At 38.3% G+C, this 20161-nt stretch overlaps 1 protein-coding gene across 1 annotated transcript in view; it reads right to left on the bottom strand.

The window, feature by feature from the left end:
* Nucleotides 1-20161, bottom strand: part of NRCAM (neuronal cell adhesion molecule) — a 281628-nt gene that overhangs the window by 14219 nt on the left and 247248 nt on the right. Inside the window, exons 23-31 of the mRNA XM_055590272.1 lie at nt 19285-19510; nt 18705-18820; nt 17155-17359; nt 13786-13908; nt 12039-12215; nt 11003-11038; nt 6829-6837; nt 5717-5833; nt 4513-4665 (exon numbers count right to left, since the gene is read on the bottom strand). Coding sequence (XP_055446247.1) covers nt 4513-4665; nt 5717-5833; nt 6829-6837; nt 11003-11038; nt 12039-12215; nt 13786-13908; nt 17155-17359; nt 18705-18820; nt 19285-19510 — 1162 coding nt within the window. The remainder of the gene's footprint in view (nt 1-4512; nt 4666-5716; nt 5834-6828; nt 6838-11002; nt 11039-12038; nt 12216-13785; nt 13909-17154; nt 17360-18704; nt 18821-19284; nt 19511-20161) is intronic.

A 20161-nucleotide genomic window follows, 5' to 3' on the forward strand; every position in this document is an offset into this window, starting at 1 on the left:
CACACTACTGCTATAATGCACTGGTGTCCGGGCATCAACTCTGCAGAAGTCTTTACAAAGAATAAAATGCTGTAGGGACTTGCATCTTTTAAATATTTTAAAAGTCCATCATTACACATACTCTGGCAACATAGTTCTGTCAGTTTACACATGGTCTCTGATTGAGTACATTTTCTTCAAAGCTGAACCAAAAATTAACTGATGTAAGTCTATGGAGCCTTTGCTTGAAGTTACAGAGTCCTTGTTTGTAACATGCTTAATGCTTTACAGTCCTGTAATAAATACTATCTGCATTTACATTTTTCATCTAATTATGTGCAACTGATTAGGGCAAAATGCAAGAAGATACCGAAGTATCAGCACAGACATTGTCTTAGGAAGATACCAACTGTCAAAACTGAACTGCCAGTTGGTGGTTTGTGGCTATGCAGCTATGCACAAAGTGGAAATGTTTCTTGACAGCTGATAAAGGAACCTCCAAGTTGACTTTGTGTTTTGCCCCTGTGTCTAAAGAAAAAAAGTATGTCTCACTGCCCCATCTATTTAAGACTGGGCAGATACAGGATGTTAAGAGGTGCATATGTGTGTATGCTCACACACACTTTCAAGTGTACCAGAAGTTGACATAAAATAAAAATTATGTAAAATAAAAATTATGAAAAGAGCTTCTATTGATTTCCCATCCACATAAAAAGGAATATGAAGTCCAGAATGACTATAAGAGACTTTAAATGTTACAGGACATTCCAAAATCATCTTAACTAAAATGCACATATTACTACAAATCCAAGTCAAGGCCACTGCTGTGCATCTCTCTCTCTCGCACACACACATATACACAATGAAGACTGTGAGGTTTTTTTCTTCTTGAATAAGAGTTAGTAGGATTGGGTAGGGGAGCAACAGAGGATTGTCCTTTTATTTAAAAATTTTACAGTAAAAATCTATTCATGTATTAGTTGAATAAGCCATATAGCAATACATTAAACAAATAGACAGACCTAAAGAATATGAAAACAGAAAAGAAACCAGAGACATGAAATTGATTTTGTTTCCTAGAAGTTAGTCTTAACAACAGTCTTCTCTGTCACCTTGCTTGTTGTCTCATGTTTAACCTGCATTCTGTGGGAGTAGGTCTTTGAGGAAAATGTCCTTGAGTACTTAGGATCATAAAATAAGCATGGAAGACAACAGACTCACAGACTTAGGAAACAAACATATGGATACCAAAGGGGAAAGATGGGAGGAGGGATAGATATACACACTACTATATTTAAAACAAATAACCAATAAGGACCTACTGTATAGTCCAGGGAACTCTGCTCAACATTCTGTAATAACCTAACTGGAAAAAGAACAGATACATGTATATGTACAACTGAATCACTTTGTTGTACATCTGAAACTAAAACAATATTGTTAATTCAACTATACTCCAATATAAAATAAAATTAAAAAAATTTTTTTAAAACATGAAAGAAAAAGAGTGAGATAAATGGCTATTTTTGAAGAATCCATTATGTATAAAAGTGACCTGTTGAAGAGTTAAAATAGTTAGAAATGTTTAAAAAGGGAAAAAAATTACTTTGGTCAAAGTTTGGAGGCAGTTGACCAAACAAACAAACAGAAAAAACCAGAACTCACTGGGGGCAAAAAACCCAAACTGTTGGGCCCAGTAAATTTCAATCTGTTTTAAATCTTTTGTGAAAGAAGAGAAGAGACTCAGTGATTGGGGGAAAGAGGTGAGAAAGCAAGAAAAAGAGGTAGGAGTCTTAACAAACATGCAGGTAAGAAGCACAATAGCAGGATATCATCTCTAGCCTTGTTTTGCAGTGTGTGCCATAGGAGGAAATTATGAAATAGACCTTAGGGACTTCCCTAGTGGTCCAGTGATTTAATACTTCACTTTCCAATGCAGGAGAGTTCAGCTTCGATCCCTGGTGGGGGAGCTAAGATCCCACATGCCTTATGGCCAAAAAACCAAAACACAAAACAGAAGTAATATGGTAACAAAAATCAATAAAGACTTAATAAAAATGGTTCATATCAGACAAATAATCAAAGAAATAGATCTTAAAAAACCAGTATCAGAGAAAGAGACGGTGTCATGCTAAGAAGAGTCACGAAACAAGCACGGGTGAAAGTTGAGTTGAGTCTAGGTTTCTAAAATGAACAGAACTCAGAGAGAGAAGCAACTCATTCACACGGAGAATTAAAAATTCAGCCAGGATGCTATGTTTCCATGCCAGGCACTAGCATTCGCACCTTGAACTCTAGCTGGAGTGAGAATCAAGAGTAGCAGAAGATCATGAACTCTACAGTTCATCCCACAGCCCTACAGGATAGACAGAGAAACTAGGGGGATCAGCAAGCTGGATCAACAGCATCTGACATCCTAGAGCTAATATGTTAAGTAAGGTCACTGCGGTTTAATGGATGTTTATCCCCTTAACAGGAAGGCCTGGTGTGCTGCAGTCCACGGGGTTGCAATGCAGAGTCGGACAGGACTGAGTGACTGAACTGAACTGAACTGATTCTCTTAACAGTTACATTTACATGTCAAAGGTGACAATAGCTGGTTGTGGCCTTATCCTATTCTCCATTGCTGACACACAAGAATGGCCCACCCCTGAGGGCTCATCTTGAAACTTACTTGCCAGCTGCTGCTATTATTGTAGGTATAACCACATCAAAGACAAATTGTTTTCTAATGGGTTTCGTTTGCTTTCCGTCCTAGAAAATGCCGTAACTTGATTTTGTGAATGGAATCTAATTCTAGCTAGATCTGCAAAGTAGGAGCACGCTGGGACCATGAAGGGTCCAGAATAGATGGAAAGACATTCCAAGAGCTGAACAGAATGGTCATTTTTGCTGCTGTTGTTTTTGCTTATTTGTTGGCCATGTGGGATCTTAGCTCCTTGACCAGTGCCCCCTGCACTGGAAGGCAAAATTCTTAACCACTGGACTGCCAGGGAAGTTCCTGAAGTGGTCACTTTGCAGACAACCTGTTCCCCTTGGGATGTGGGCCTCTGTGGCCTTAAATGGTGGGTGTTTGTCAGTTCAGTTCAGTTCAGTCGCTCAGTCGTGTCCGACTCTTTGTGACCCCATGAATCGCAGCACATGCGTGTAGAGAGAGCTTATTCTTGGTGTTGAAAATATGAGCTCTCCTGCATTCTAGCTGGGTGATAGGGCAGGCCCTTCACCTCTCATTACTGGTTGTTGACATGGGGTGGAAGTGGGTAATAACAGTCTCCTTCACAAGATTGTTGTAAGGACTGAATGAGAAAAGCCAAGAAAAGCATTCACCTAGTTGAGATTAGCACTGAATAAATGCTAATACTAGGGCTGTTACTATTATTAGCATCCTAACTCTATATGGACAGAATAGATAATTGAGCTTTTAGTATTTTGAAATTAAAAGTTCTCAGTAATAAAAAACACCTTGTCCTGCTGGCTGTGAACGGCAATTCCTCTTTTAATGCGGAATTTTCCTAGAACTCTGTACACTTACGGATATGAAAGTACAAAGAAGAGAATAACAGAAAAATATTTTTCCTTAAGCATTATGATTTTAGCATATGAATATTTTCATAAGGTATTTTAATACTACATTTATTTAATATGTTCTTAAATATTACCTATGGTTTTTCTTTTTTTCAAACCACTCATGTTCTTTTCTAAATTAGAAGAAATGAGTTTAAAAATCATGAGGCTTGGGTAAGGAAAGACACACAAAAAAATACATATTTTCCTATGGGTTCTACAGGAAATGCAACATTTCCCCAAGAATGCATGAAATGAGTGAATATAACATGATTTTATGAATCATAAAATGAACACATACCACACAACCCTTTAAATTGAAGCAAATAGGGATTATTTTCCATCTTATGAGGAAATATGGATATTTTTACACCTTACAAGAACATTTTTCTTTATTTTAGAGACTTAAATGTTCTTGTGTATTTTGATAATATTCACCTAACTAAAATATATACAAGCAGTCAAATATGGTATGATAATGAAGTACACGAATTTAATAACTTTTTGTTCTACAGCAGTTTAATATTCTTCACATCAGTTGTCACACAAACTGCAGGGTTCGGTTGGATTACAGTCCATTTTGACATTAAAAATTGTGACTTTATCAATGAGCTGTTTCAGCTCTAAAGCATTTCAAAAATTCTGTTCTAACTCTGAGGGAAAGTTGAGACATATAAATGACGTGAAAAATTGAGTCACCTAAATCATGTAGGTTAAGAATCATATTTACCTCTGGTTTTATAATGGTTTTGGCAAAAATGTGATTAGAAGGGGACTTCCTCAATTCTGTAATTCATTTGATATAAAGAGCCAAAGACAATTAAAAACCCAACTCACCACCCAACTGGGTCCCACAGACACTCTCAGCCCTACCCACGATACGGCTCCATCAGCCTCCCATCTCCAACTGGAGCACTGGGTGGCTTCACTTCTGACTGGGAGCCAGAACTGGTGTGGTGTGCACCTCACCTGGGCCTGTCTCAAACACATCCTCTGAACTCACAAAACCAGAGTCCCCCTCAGCACCAACTCGAACTTTGTATGCTGTTCCTGGCATTAGACCCTTTAACCCAAAGAAGCTCCGAGAACCATTTACAATTTCTCTCCTCCATTCTTCTTTGCCTATGGAAATTTTGCAAAAACAACATATTGGAATGTTTTAAGGGAACGGAAGTCATTTAATGCTTCAAGAAAGGAAAATACACATTATAGGCAAAAGACAAAATCTAAGGTGCTTCAGTTTATCATTTTAGGGGATATAAGTTGAGTTGTGTCAAATAAATCCATGAAAATGAACAGCTACATGACAACGTCCTCAAAGAAAAATCAACTGGATATCAGATGACATTTTAACTGCATATATACCCACTGGATTACATCTTTTTAACACAAAGGAAACTTTTTCATCTTTACCTTGCCTTGTGAAATTACTGAATTTCTCTAATGATATTTATGAAAAGAACTGTAATACATTAAACAGCTTGATCCAACTATGGAAAGAACTGTTTTGTTTTTTTTTTTATTCACAAGACAAATCTTTCAGTAAACTTAAATGCCTTCAAATTTACCCAAGTTATAGATTCAATCTTTCTCAAGTACTGGTGTTTCTAAACTCATAGGTTTTTTTTTTTTTTTTTTTTTTAATATTTACTTGCACAATAAGGGCCTAAACAGAAAGTCGAACTATATTCAAAATTTTGTCACAAACATTCACTGGCCACCCAGCTCATTAAGTGCAGAGCACTGTATTAAGGAGGAGGACTGGGTTCTCATACACTCTGAAAATGAAAGTTGCCCCATCTCCTAGTAGATGTGGCCAGGATGTAAGTAGAGTACCTGACTTGGGAATATATTAAACATAGAAATAAAATTATTTTTTATTATTCTTACTTACAAGTCATGGGTAAAGAGTTTTAAGTACCACAATCTAAAAATAACAAATGCAATGGAACTTATTATGTCCCTTGTATTTCATAACATGAACCAACGAGACTCCTAGTTATGTATAAAATATATAGGTTGATGGTTCACTCTAATTTTTTCACATACATTGGATTCATTTATTTAGATCAAGTTATTTTTCCAGACGATCCACAGTACATCCTGAAGATGTTCTCAATCTCTTCAAATATAGCCCCCCAATTAAAACCCAGGTAATGAAATCATTTCTTACTGCCAGCTACACCATATTCAACATAAAAGTTCACAAGCTCTGGTCCCTCATATTCCCAACTGATATTGGCTGAGGTCTCAGTAGCGGCAGTAGTAAGTTTGCTGATCCCGGGGTATACTGCTTAAAATAAATATACAATAGAAAAAATAAAACAGATAGACAGACAAGTCAAATTGCAAAATCAAACACACACACAATGTAAAATAAGTTTAAGTACTCTGAAATTGTTCAAGTCAAATGAAATTGATTGTTAACAGAGTTCATTTCTACTGCACTTTAGAAAGGTTTTCGTTTCTTAAGTTACAGCATTGGGAAATAAATGAGAAATCAGAAATAATGACACACACGTATTAAAATGTATGAGTTCTATGATGTGGGTCCTAAACACTATAAACTGTTGTCCACGAGGGACAGTCTGAGAACATCAGTCTCCATGTACTGATGTACAGTGGGGATGGGGAGCTGACAATGCTAGGGGCAGAGGTCACAGGGTATGAGACTGCAAGGTCAAACCCAACACTAGTGGCTGCTTTTCCATGCTACTTATCATCTCAGTGTAGGCCTTTAATGAATTGGTGTTTAGATAAGAAAAAGAGTAGTGGCTTCTGATGTGTTTTGAGTCACAGATTTCTTTAAGAATCTGCCTCTGGGAAATTCAGGGGCCCCAGGTGAGAAGCATCTGCCCTGGAGAAGGTTGGATAGTTAGGGTACACTGAAAAAGAAGCTGCAAAGAAAATGCTCAATACTAGTTAGCAGAAGTGAAGAAACAAGAAATAAAATGAATAAGAACTATTTCTCTGGACACAGTCCAGAGAGCAAGACAATCTTACTTGACGACTGTTTATTACATACCACGTTCTGAGAAAATCATAGTGTAATCTAAACTAAGGCCACCTGATGTGAAGAACTGACTTCTTGGAAAAGACCCTGTTGCTGGGAAAGATTGAAGGTGGGAGGAGAAGGGGACGACAGAGGATGAGATGGTTGGATGGCATCACTGAATCAATGGACATGAGTTTGAGTAAGCTCTGGGAGCTGGTGATGGACAGGGAAGCCTGGCGTAATGCAGTCCATGGGGTCCCAAGGAGTCGGACACAATTGAGTGACTGAACTAAGCTGAACTGAATCTAAACAGCTTCCTGAAACATCAGATTATGGAACCTACATGATGCTACATGCTTGCCACCTAGTTAAGATGACATCTACAGTCATTGAAAGATGTTATTTGGCTACCTGAGCCTGACAATTCTATCAGCCTTACCACAATGGCCTACAGTAAAAATGACATAGGTATAGCTATATTAACTTGAGTAGTTAAGCAGTGATAAATCAGATTATTATCCCAGGGGAAATATCCTAAGATAGTAAACCAAAAAGCAGGAATGGGTTTATTCAAGCTCTGAAATTAAATTCCAAATTATGTTATATAATTTAGAAGCCAAAGCCTCTACCGAAATAAATTCAATGAAATAGCATTTCTTAGAATCAAAAAGAGAAGTATATTAAACAAATTCAATAATGCATTTGACCTCTGAGATCTAATTCACCCTCACATATATATTGCATGCCCCTCTGTGCTAAAGATGGGGGGCAGCAGAAAGCAAAACTGATTATGGAATTACACAGGGTCCTTCTGTGGACCTAACTGATTTTAGTTGTCCGAGGTATTCCTTTTAAAGGAATTGTAATAAAAATATGATCAATCAACAGAGACACAGTTAAAACATTCCCTGTATCTAAAGCATCAGTGGCTAAGAATCCAGGCAAAACACTAATTTTCCTCAAAACTTTGGAATCACGGAACTGAGGAATGTAGTCTTGGTGTAATTATGGAAGATGTTCAAGGCAGAACCATACCTTCCAACAGAAGAGCAATTTGCTGCTGCTTCTTTTTTTGCTGATTATTAAAGATACCCAGAGAAGACATTACAATTTCCTAAGGTTATCCTGTTGGGCCCTTCTTATTACAGAGAATTCTAACCCTCTTTGCTTTTAATCCCCAGTCATGCACTTACTGAACCAACACTCTTGAGGACCTCTGATGTGCTGGTGTCATTTCTCCACTGGGCTTTATCTAGTCTGCATCTAATCCCTCTTCCTACTGTAAGTCATTCTCTGCAGAGACCACCAGCAGAGTTAACTAAGCTTTAACTTCCAAAACCACATCTCTGATTCTGTCACTTCCCTGTTTCAGATGTGGATGGCTTACTCTGCCCACAGGTGGACTGCTGTGTTTAACCCAAATATCCTGTGGGTTTTTAAACCCTGTGACGTTGTTTATGCCACCTCCCAAGAATTTATACAACCCACCTTCCTGATTCATCTGCCAAAATTCCATCTGTCCTTCAAAGCCCAGTTCAACATTACTTTCCTTGGGAAGTTTTTCCTGATCCTGTTTGGCAAAATAAATGGTTCACTCCTCTAAGATCAGATAATGTTTTGTTCCAGTTCCATCTATTTTCACTCTTTTTTAATGTGTTGTCTTACCTGCTAGATTAGAAGCACACCAAAGGCAGAAATTGCCTTACTGTCCAACACACAGAGCCTTAAAAAGGGCTGGAGCTTTTTCTGGGCCAGGTAGACATGAGCTGTTGAACCTTCTCTATAGTTGGGGATTTGGAGCGGGGAGAGGGGTTATTCCTTTGTTTGTTTTTGGTTTTGTTTGGTCCAGGCCAAATAAAGTTGTGCACTTTAAACTTGCTTTTGACTCACTGGCCTTGTTTCTTGACCTGATCAGTAGCTGTGGGACTGACTCTGGTATACGGATAAAGTGAGAGTCTGACCACAGAGAGGATTCGTCACCAGTCCCTTAGGCAGAGCTCTCCTCTGCTGTCCTGTTTGACCACAGTCAGCTGCTGATTCAGTCAAGAACTAGGTTCAGTTCTTGACTTGCCAGTTAGTTTTTCCCTATTCCTTTGCCCGAACTGGTCCCCTCACACAAATGCTCTGATGCCTGCTCCCAAGGTGAGAAAGTAGGTAATAATCCATAGATAAAGCAGTGTCTATCCATCAGCAGTACTGGGACCATAAGTCAAATCCATTCTCCATGTGTTTTCAGTTCATTTCTACAGATGCCTTCACAGGTCTGTTTCCCCAGAGACCCTGGAACTATTGAAAGGGACATAGAAATTGAACAAAGGCAGCCAAATGACTACAATTTCTTACACCAGTATTGAGAGTTCTGACCAAAGACCAAAAGAAGTGACTCCTGAAGACCTCAAGAGTGTAAGAGTACCTATTTCCATGCTCAAACTCAGAAGAGTGGTAAGAAAAAGGGTTAGCTTAGAATAATACACCTAACTGAATTCTCTTGGTTTCTAATTCATGATTTTGATAATCATTTTGTAATTCTATATTTGAAAGCTTGGGTTTCATGAACATCTCTTAAAATCTGTAAGAAAATTTTAAAATGTAAATTTCAAATCTATCTTAATGAAGAAGGAAAACAGAGAAGAGAATAGAATTCATTCCTAGAATGAAAAAAGAAATATTTTAAGGAAGGACAACCCAGGGAGACAAATTATTCTTCAGCACTTTCAAGTCTCATCATGGTTAAATATCATCACTTTATGTAACCAATGTTTAATTACTGGTATACTATTAAATGAAACAATATAGAAAAGAAGGTTAGATTTAGCTTTTTTAAAAAAATTTTAAACACCATAATCTTATCTGAGTTCCACCAGATTTCAACACTGGGGGCTTCAGGAACCTTCTGAGACTCTATTTTTGCTCATCTCTATAATAAGAAGTAATTCAGAATTCAATTTAGTAACATCAAATGGTAAAACCGCAACTATTTTAATTAAGATTTCTTTTAGTTCATCTTAATTCATTAAAATCAGCGGGTGATATTTTTTCCACTGGCATGCATGTCCTTTTCCAATATGACAAGTCAGTGGAAAACGCAGACAATCCTGCCACAGCTCAATTACTCGGCTACTGCCTCTAGGCAGAGCCCAGTGACAGGCTGCTGCACAGGGAAAGAGGCCAGGCTTTCTCTGGAATGGTCCCATGAAAGGGTCTAAGGGGAGCCCAGCAGCAAATTATTGTAAAACAACCAAGGATTTTAATGGACATGTAACCATCCCTGGAAAAAAGTATGCATAAAAAAGAAAGGCTCGCATCCTTATATGCTCTTGTGAAAATTTTGAATTTTTACAACTTTGTTCTTTGGAGTCTAAAAACACCTATAAAACATTGTTAAGTTGATTGAAAATAGCCATAGTTCTTACTCTATCATTCTGAAATCTAGCTGATCTACATTTTATAATTTACCAAGACTCTGAGTATCAGATTTGTAAGAAAAGAAAAGATAAGATTAGGTCCAAGCTCCTAATATTTGAACAATTTAGGGCAAAGTGCTTATTTATTTTGGTTGACTTGTTCTTCATTCCCATTTGTACTTATTTGGTCTGTCGAAGTCCAAGAAAATCCCTGGCCAGGGGTGTTCTCCATGGGTACAGGGCCCAGTGAGGAGGGAGGTCTCTACTGCTCACTAAAAAGCTGACGGATCTGCCAAGAGTCAAAGACTGAGGGAATCTCTGGGTGGAAGAAATAACTACAGCTCATTCAAGCACCATTCTCCCAACCAATCTTCCTCACCCAGAGATCTGTGAGCAATAAAGGAGAACAAAAGTAATTCCCTGTGATTGCTGGTGCTTCCCCAGAGAAGAGAGACTTGGTGTAGTTTGGTGAAGACAGAAATGGAGTAACACAGCTGAGTAGAGCATGTGGGCTGCCTAACATTGCTCAGAGGGGACCCCGCTGGGGAGACTTTCAGTCCTGGACCAGTTGGAGCGTACAGCGAAGTCAAAATTCCAAGTGGACAGTGCAGTGTGATGCCAGCAATGTGTATACTGAGTTTAGAAGGACGGCTAAATCAGATTAGAACGGGAAGCTCAGTTGATCTGATTTCTTACTGGCTGTTTTCATCACAGGGCTAGTATTTCTGAGCCCTTCATAGACAGCATGGTCATCATGAGGGGCTGTGATAAAGTCACAGTTTGGGTCATGTCTGATCCAGCCACAATCCTTAGCATTAAAAGCCAAGAATAGGATTTGGACCTGGGATAAGTCTTGAGAAAAGGTGAATTCAATGTGCGGCTTTCTCTTTGTAAAAAAAGGCTAGACATGAATTTTAAAGTCAAGATCTTGCAGGATCTTATCTTTCTGTTGGCGTTTCAGAGCTTATTTTATTTTCACTTTGAACCCATGCTGCACTTCCCCATGGTTAACATGGCAAATTTCACACATGTAGAAAGTCATGCAGATGAATTATTTTACCTTTGCCTGCACCTACATCAGGTGGGAGAATACCAGCTTTCATGAAGGGAAACAGAAACAGGACACTATATAGTTAGCATGTAAAGCTACATAAAACACTTCTTAAAATGCTAAAGCATGCAAGAAGAATGGAGTGTATCACATCAGTGTACCACCGCAGGGTATGCTGGTGTTCCCAAACTTACCAGGAATCAAATCCCCACATTACTTAAAGTGCTTTATTCATGCTTATGTAAGATGCTTAGGAGATTTCAAACCAAATTTCAATTTCTAATGTTATGGAAGATAATCAAATAAATAACCCTTAAGCAGTTCTATAATTTAGAGGCATGCAAAATCTTTTACTTTTTTTTTTTATCATTTTTACTGAATCTAAAGTTTTTCAAAATCATTTTTAAAAGTATGAAAGGAAGAGTTCTTTGCTTTCCTAAATACTTTAATGAGGCTCTTTTGCTTTCTCTGTACCAGATGGCATAGCAAACTATGAAGTCCCATGCTCAAACATAAAAGTAAATGCATTATTTAATAACTGTTTTGATTTCCTTGCCAGAAAATCTAAATCAGTATGTAGACTAGCAAATTTTTTCTGATGAATCTAGACCATAACCAGAATCACGTGTATTTATTTGTGTATAGGTCTGCATGTCTGTGTGTGCATGAATGTGTGTTACACATATATGTACGTATATGTGTGTGTGTATCTATATGCAAAGTTGTAGACTGGGAAAAAACATTGTCTTGAACTGTGAATTCAAGTGTGGCAAAATGTTGTAATTTCCTACTCTCACTTTAATTTTTTTTTTTTCACTTTAATATTTTAATACATGTTTAAAAGGGACTTAAAAAACAAACAGCAAATCATTATTCCAGTATGAATTAAATCATTTTTTATATATATTTCAGAAAGAGAAGTTACTAATACATGTTTGTATTAGTTGGGTAGCATGGATACTTCCACGGTAAGAAGGAAAGAAAAAACATGATTTCTGTCTCATGATACTTCTAATTACATGGATTTTATACATACCCAGCTTACCTTCATCCACAGTTGTTATTGCTTCTTCTGTTATTTGAATTCCTGATCCTGCTGCTGTTCGCGCATAGAAATAAAACTTATACCGAGTGCTGAAATTTAAATTTTTTAAAGTCCAGCGGGTCTTGTTGGCAGGAATTTTCAGATCTACCAGAGGGCCTAATTCATGTGTGCTATTAACTGTCAACAAGAACATAAACAAAATAAAGTAATAAAGTAAATGAACAAACCAAACAAAAACAAACACATTGACAGAGAACAAAGCAATGGTTACCAGAAGGGAAGGTGTGTCAGGAGAAGGGGAAATGGGTAATAGGGTCAACTGTGTGGTGACGGATAGAAGCTGAACTTCTAGTGGTGTATACGGAAGAGTACATACAGAAGCTGTAGTGTATACAGAAGTCAAAACAGTACTGTACACATGAAACCTACATAATGTTGGAAACCAATGTTTCCCCCATTAAAAAAGCAAAGTCATTCCCCATTCACTGCTGTAGGAACAGTATCATAAATAAATGCATCAACCCAAAATGTTAAACCTGGATTACACTGATTTGTGTAACCTTACTCACTCTTTGTCCAACATAATTGATAACCTTACCTAGTCCTATAAATGGGAGATTGGGATTGACATACACAAACTACTATATATAAAATAGATAACTAATAAAGACCTACTGTATAGCACAGGGAACTCTTCTCAATATCCTTATACTGGCCTATGTGGGAAAAGAATCTAAAAAATGAGTGGATATATGTGTGTGTATATATATATGTGTGTGTATATATATATATATATATATATATATATATGTGTGTGTGTGTGTGTGTATATAACTGAATCATTCTTAGCTGTACACCTGAAATTAACACAACACTGTAAATCAACACACTCCAATAAAGATTACAAAAAAGAGAAGGATCTCAGGATTCACCCTGTGATTATAATACAAATGCATCTATGTAAGTATATATGTACATACATAGACAGGTATTTAATTTTGCTTTTGCAAGCCTTTTAAATATAAAATAAACTATGGAATTAATCATTTAAAAATTTCTATAATATGGTGTAACAAGGGGAAATATAGTCTCCATTGGATTCTAAGCTGGGAGAATTTTATACACATATACATAGACAGATATTTAATATATATACACAAACACAGACAGATATTTAATTTTGCTTTTGCAAGCCTTTTAAATATAAAAAATAAACTATAGGATTAACCATTTAAAAAATTCCTATAACATGGTGCAACAAGGGGAAATAAAGTCTCCATTGGCTTCTAAGATGGGAGAATTTTATAGCTGAATCTCAATAGCATTTCTAATCTCTGTTTTTGCAGATGGAGTCATGTGTTCTTAAATAACCCCTAAACTTGTCTTCAGGGGCCTTGTGCCAAATGTACCCCTTTTCTTCCCATTTTCTGGTTCTACATAATGCCCACATATGTAAGGATAGTACCCCCCTAAACCCCATGCTCAAGGTTTGTGTTATTCTACAGATCATTTATATTCAAAAGCATATATGTAATTTTTATTTAAAAAGTATGATTTGAAGTTCCTTCTAGAACAGTTGAAAGTGTATATATATATATATATATATATACACTTTCATATATATAGAATATATATATATATATATTCTACAGCTGTAAGGAAACAACTCGTTTGTATTTTAAGATAACTGTTAAGATCTTTTCCTTCTTAAGCCATATTCCCCAATTTCTTTCTCCCCATAACTTACTTGGCTGATATTTTAAGGTATACTCTGTCAAAATGCCATTCGGGTGGCTTGGTGGCTCCCATTCCAAAGTGAGAGAATCTAGTGTTGGATTAACAATCTTCAAAGAGGACGGAGCGCTGGGGACTTTAAATGAGAAGTAGAGTCAACACAAAGGTTTTTGAATGTTTCAAATTGCATTAAAGTGACATATTTCATCAGATCTACACTATGCATCAAAATTTTTATAACTAATTCTTATTCATGATTCAGCTGAAAATATGTTAATAGAAACCTGTTCTGCCTCACCATTTCCGTCTAAAGTCATTAAAACCATTCTTTCCAAATACATAAGGACTTTGCCTTGATACAGACCCAAACTAACGTTCAAACTAATATTGTTGTTGTTCTTTTAAAGAGACAGTACTTGTTTGTTTCTTGAATGGGGTCTTAATAAAAGCAAACTAGTAACTGAGCAGAACTAGTAATCTAACCAGACCTGCAAGTAGAAGCAGTTACATTCTGGGCCATGAAGGACTGTTTTCCCCAACAAACCAGGAGTCTGCAAACAGTCAGAACACGCTGCTTGCTAGGCTCTGGGCCTGAGCCAGCCTGTCCAGGTGCAGAGGAGCTCTTATCCCAAGAGCTGACAGATGCCCAGCATCTCATGGTGATGGACAACAGCCCGGTTGCTGGCAAACCCCTGGCTCTGGGGAAGGCCTGCAGGGAATCAGGATCTCTGTGGCAGAGGCTGGCTGATTACCAGGGGAAACATGCCTGGTCTTTTATCCCCTTCCTCATGAGGATGAGGGATGATGGCAGTCCTCCTCCATGATCGTTACCTTCTCTACCTAACCTACCACGCTCCCTAAACCCTCCTGTCATTACAGCCAGAAACCAGGTAGTCAACTGGAATTTCTCCCTCTGCTTCATTTTTACCATCTCTGGAACATGAAATTCTGCCACATCCACTGTGGTAACCTCAACTATATCCCTTCCCTCCTCACCTCTCAGCTGCTGTCCCCTTCAGGCCCTCTATATAATTCCAGGTTTCTTCACATCACCCCTTTGAGAGTCTGACGCCCATAAACTCTCCCCTGAAAAATACATATCTCTTGTATATAACACTAGGGTGTTCATGGAGCTCCTTAAACCCATCCATCAACCTCTTAAGAGACTACAGTTCCAGGTTAAGAGCTCCTGGTTTGAGGGTTAATATCCATAGCATTTAAGATCAGCCATCATACTGGTCCTCCCAAACTCAACTTCCTCTCTTTTCTCACCATTCTTGGCGGCCTAACTTACGGTTCCCTGAAGGAGCCATGCTGCTTCCTACCTTTGTGTCTTGGACATACTACTTCCTCTTTTGTCTGTCCTTCAATCTCCTGGCCCTCTTTTCTATGGCACCAGCCCCTGAGCTATCTAAAGAACCAGTTTAAGGTCTCACCAGTGAAAGCCTCCAGTGGAAGGAGCCCTGACCTCCAAGGAGCAGTGAGGTTGAGGACAAGGCATTGTAATGAGATGGGAGTTAGGACACAGGTGACTCTCAGAGGCTGCTGGGCAGCTGCCAACACCACAAGCCCTTCAACCAGAAGTCAGGACAGGGTTTGTTTGTAAACTGCTTTTATCTGTGTCTGGGTATACGCTTGAAAAAAAAATACTAATTAAAAAAGATATATGCACCCCAATGTTCACAGCAGCATTATTTACAATTTCTAAGATATGGAAGCAGCCTAAGTGTCCACCAACAGATCAACGAATAAAGAAGATATGGTACATATATACAAGGGAATACTACTCAGTTATAAAAAGAATGAAATAATGCCATTTGCAGCAACATGGAGGAACTTGGAGGGTATTATGCTAAAGGAAGTAAGTGAGACAGAGAAAGACAAATACTATATGATACCACTTATATGTGGAATCTAAAAAATACAACAAACTAGTGAATTTAATAAAAACGAAGCAGACTCACATATATAGAGAGCAGACTAGTGGTTATCAGTTTGGAGTGGCAGGGGGAGGAGGAATCCAGAGGTAGAGGAGTAAGAGGTACAAACTATTAGGTATAAAAATAAGCTTCATGAATATATTTACAACATTTATAATATTGGGAATAATTTACATTTATAATATTGGGAATATAGCCAATATTTTATAACTATAAATGGAGTATTACCTTTAAAATTGTGAATCGCTATACTGTATAACTATAACTTACATAATATTTGTATTGCAACTATACTTCACCAGGCTCCCAGGTGACTGTGCCCAGACTCCTCCAGCCCCAACTCCTGCATCAGTGTGTTTGGTTCTCTGCACCCCCCAACTCCCTGCCCCCGCTGCCATGGCCTGCACTTGGAGATACTCTTCCCAACACATTCTGTCAAGACCTCCAACCTTCGGGGACTTCCCTGGTGGTCAGTGGTTAAGACTCCATGCTTCCAATGCAGGGAGCACAGCTTCACCTCTGGTTGGGGAATTAAGATCCCACATGCTGTGTTAGCATGAACTCTGAAGCTACACAGAAAAAAGTAACCTACAACCTAGAGGATTCTTTCCTTTCTAGATGTTTTTCTCAGGCAATCACATTTCGTCCTGATGCTTTTTGGCTAAGGTAATTGAGGTTTAAAGAAGTTACATAACTTGCTTTAGGTCAGAAAGTTAATGATCCAGGTCAGCATCAAATTAGCAAGGTTCTACAAGGCATTGTAATAAGATGGGAGCATTGTACATCTCACTGTAATGAGATGCTTCCATATCTTAGCACTTGTAAATAATGCTGCTGTGAATATTGGGGTGCATGTATCTTTTTTAATTAGTATTTTTTTCAAACATATACCCAGACATGGATAAAAGCAGTTTACAGACAAACCCTGTCCTGACTTCTGGTTGTAGGGCTCATGGTGTTGGCAGCTGCCCAGCAGCCTCTCAGACTCACCTGAGTGTCCCAACTCCCATCTCATTACAATGCCTTGTAGAACCTTGCGTAAGTGTCCATCAATGGATAAGTGGATAAAGAAGCTGTGGTACATATATACAATGGGATACTACTCAGCCATAAAAAGAACGGAATTTTGCCATTTGTAGCAACATGGATGGACTTGCAGGGTATTATGCTAAGACAGACAGAGAAAGATTTTTGGCAGTATGACTAAGTGTGGAGAAAAATGTTGAGAGAAAGGTGGTTTTGGGGAAGCCTGTGAAGCCTCATCCACAGCCTCAGGCCATAGATGAGCTGACACTTTGCCCGTTCTGTGTGTGGTGTGTTCATCTATGGGACAAATCACATTTGGCTTCCAGAATATACCTTACTTTGGGGCCCTTCTGTTATCCAAAGCCTCTCGAGATGTGCCATATTCTCCTAGGAGCTCAGAAATACATCCACCCTACCTCCTTCCGGAGTATTGAAGACCTTGTCGGGGCTGGCTGGGCCCTCCCCTTTCCCATTGACCACACGGACATTCAGTGTGTAGTGGCTAAAGGGCTCCAGCCCAGGCAACATGCCATGAGTCTTGCTGCCCTGGAAAGTGAGGATCTTCTTTTCAATGTGGCGTCTGTTTCTTGTCAATGAACTCTGTGCCTTCCAGTAGTAAATCTGAAACAGCAAGAAGAAAAGTCAGGGATGGACAAGGGAATCAACGGAATCTTCATGATCACAAAATTAAAGCTTTGTGTTTTCCCCTAGAAAGTTCCCTGGGTACATTTTAGACTAGATGAACAATGGACAGATATTGATTTGGAGGCAAGCGAGTAGGACCCCACAGGTAGTGAGAGAAATTAAGAATATTTGATGAAGCTGGACTCTACTATTTTGTTAGAGGAGTCTAAGTGAAACTAAAGAAATGAAACAGCATGAGACCCATAGAGAAGAATTTAAGTGTCCTTTACTTATATAAAATATTCTAAAAGTAAAAATCATTGTTGTTGTTGAGTTGCTAAGTTGTGTCTGACTCTTACAACCCCGTGAAAAAAATTAAAGATTATTGTCCGATATTTACAAACTTTTCCAGACTTAATACAACTTGAAGTACAATATATCATTTAGTTTAATCCTAAACCCACAGAAAAGGTGTCACAACTTTTATTATGACTGTTCCTATAGTACAGATGAGCCCCTGGGCCATCAAGAGGCAAGAAGACCCTCTACAAAGTCTATGGCTTTCTCACTAAACCAAACTGCATTGCTTAATTAAAAGTACTTATTTTTTGGCATTAGATTGCAGACACAGATTTTGAAGAGATAAAGTATCGATTAACTTTGGATAAAAATGCAGAATTGCTATTTATTAAGTCCTCTTAAATTCTCTTAGGAGTTTAAAAGCACTTTCAAAAGAAATCAACGTATCTACAGAATCTGGCCAAATTGAACGTGATGCAGTGCAAAAACTGGCCTCTAGATGTCAGGGTTTAACAAGTCAAAGCAGTGACTTCTTGGTCGCTAGGAAAATTCTTTGACCATCTGTCAATCAAAAATATGAACCAGTCTTTCTACCCTTCCCAAGAACAAAGAAAATTGATGTTTATAAGAATGACCTAGTTGGGACTACATGATCTTGACCTACAATCTAAATTATTAACAACAAAAGTCCACATTGTTCTCAGGATAATTTTGTTTATTCAACACATGTCACTATTGCTTTAAAGCTAGGTGCATTTCATTACATTGTAGCTTTCTGAACAATAGTTTTTCCCATTTAATGCATTCCTTAGCTGTTGAGTTGGCAGACTGTTAGATTACATGTGGGATAAGTAGAGAAAGTACTTTTCTCTCACTTTGTGACCAGTGAGATTTTGATCTGATTCTAGCTGGGATGCTGCAGAGGTGGCTTGCTAGATGAACTCTCAAGGCTTCCGCCAGCCAAGAAAAGTGAATCTGGCATTGCCTTTCACTTAGATGGGCAGGTTCTAAGAAAAGAACAAGAAAAGTGTCTTTCACTTGCCCGATAGCCCTGCAGGTGTCCTCGGATACTTTTCAGAGGTACAGGGTCCCAGTGCACCTCAGCTAAGGTGCTGTTTACCACGTTGACACGCACATTCCCGGGAGCCACCATTGGGACTGGGGAAGATGAGAAAGGGGGGTAAGAAGTATCAATGTCATTTTGAATTTCATGCAAAAATGTCACTGTCTTATAATTTTGACTTGACACATGCCCCAATCCTATTCTACGAATTATCAAGGAGGAGAGTAATTTTTCATTTTTGATATCTGTTCATTTGAGTTTGTGAGAATAACATATCTTTTTAAAAAGTAATAACTTTTAACATTCTGAACCGATTTTCTATCCCAGGGACGGGGAAGCCTGGTGGGCTGCCGTCTATGGGGTCGCACAGAGTCGGACACGACTGACGCGACTTAGCAGCAGCAGCAGCAGGCTGTTTAAATGCAGAAATGTTGAGCAAAATAACTGCTGCCTCTCTCCTTCCCAATCTAAGTAGTACCTCTGGACATGGCCTTGACCTGTACGTTGGCAGTGTGTTTTGCTGGGGGAAAATATACACAAAATAGCATCAGACACTTACGGTCTTCTCCAGAATGTCCCATGACGGCAGCTGGCTCTGGGGCAAACCCTGCATCGTTCAGGGCCTGAACTTTGATCAGGTATGGAACAAAGGTTGGGGTGCCCGAGACAATGTATTTGGATACATTTGCCACAACCACAGACGTCCATTCATCATCGCCATCCTTCTGGCGCCAGCTAACTTTGTACTGAAGGCCTGGCCCATTAGATTCAAAACCATTCAAGGGCTATAAGAAAAGTCAGATAATCAGAGCTTATAAAACAGATTGCACCATCTCATACTGGAATGGCAAGTTCGATTCCCAGACTTAAGGACAGTGAGCACTGAGACAGTAAAATATAAGCTATGAACAGTTTTCTCCAGGAAACTTTCTGTCTTTTTTTCACATGTGATGAGATTCATAGCTTGTTTGGGATCAACACTTCAAAGGTAGTTAATTTCTATCTTGAAGTAGTAAAAACCACCCAAGCCTCTCAAATTCTGGCTTCACAGTTATGGGTGGGTGACATAAAACTTTTCAGTTATATAATTTCCTTTATGTATTTCTGCTTGTGTGACAGTACATCAGTCTCTAGTTTACTTGGAGACTGAAACTTGTGAACTACTTCTTTATTAAAAAAAAAAAAAGATACTGGCATATTCTGTCCTGTTTCTCCATGCATGTATATAAATATACACAAAGGTGTAAGCATCTTAAGTATGGCCCTGTATGGGTCTATCTAAAGTAAGTTTTAAAAAACCACAAGTAAATATATATTAATTTTTCAAGTCCAGAAAATACACACAGGCCAAAAAGAAAATAGTAGAAGTTGACTACTGGTACATGTCTTCTAGATGGTTCTTTATGATGACAATAATTTTAGTCAGCATTTATTGA

This window comes from Bubalus kerabau, chromosome 8 (genome assembly GCF_029407905.1).
Source record: "Bubalus kerabau isolate K-KA32 ecotype Philippines breed swamp buffalo chromosome 8, PCC_UOA_SB_1v2, whole genome shotgun sequence".
Lineage (NCBI taxonomy): Eukaryota > Metazoa > Chordata > Mammalia > Artiodactyla > Bovidae > Bubalus > Bubalus kerabau.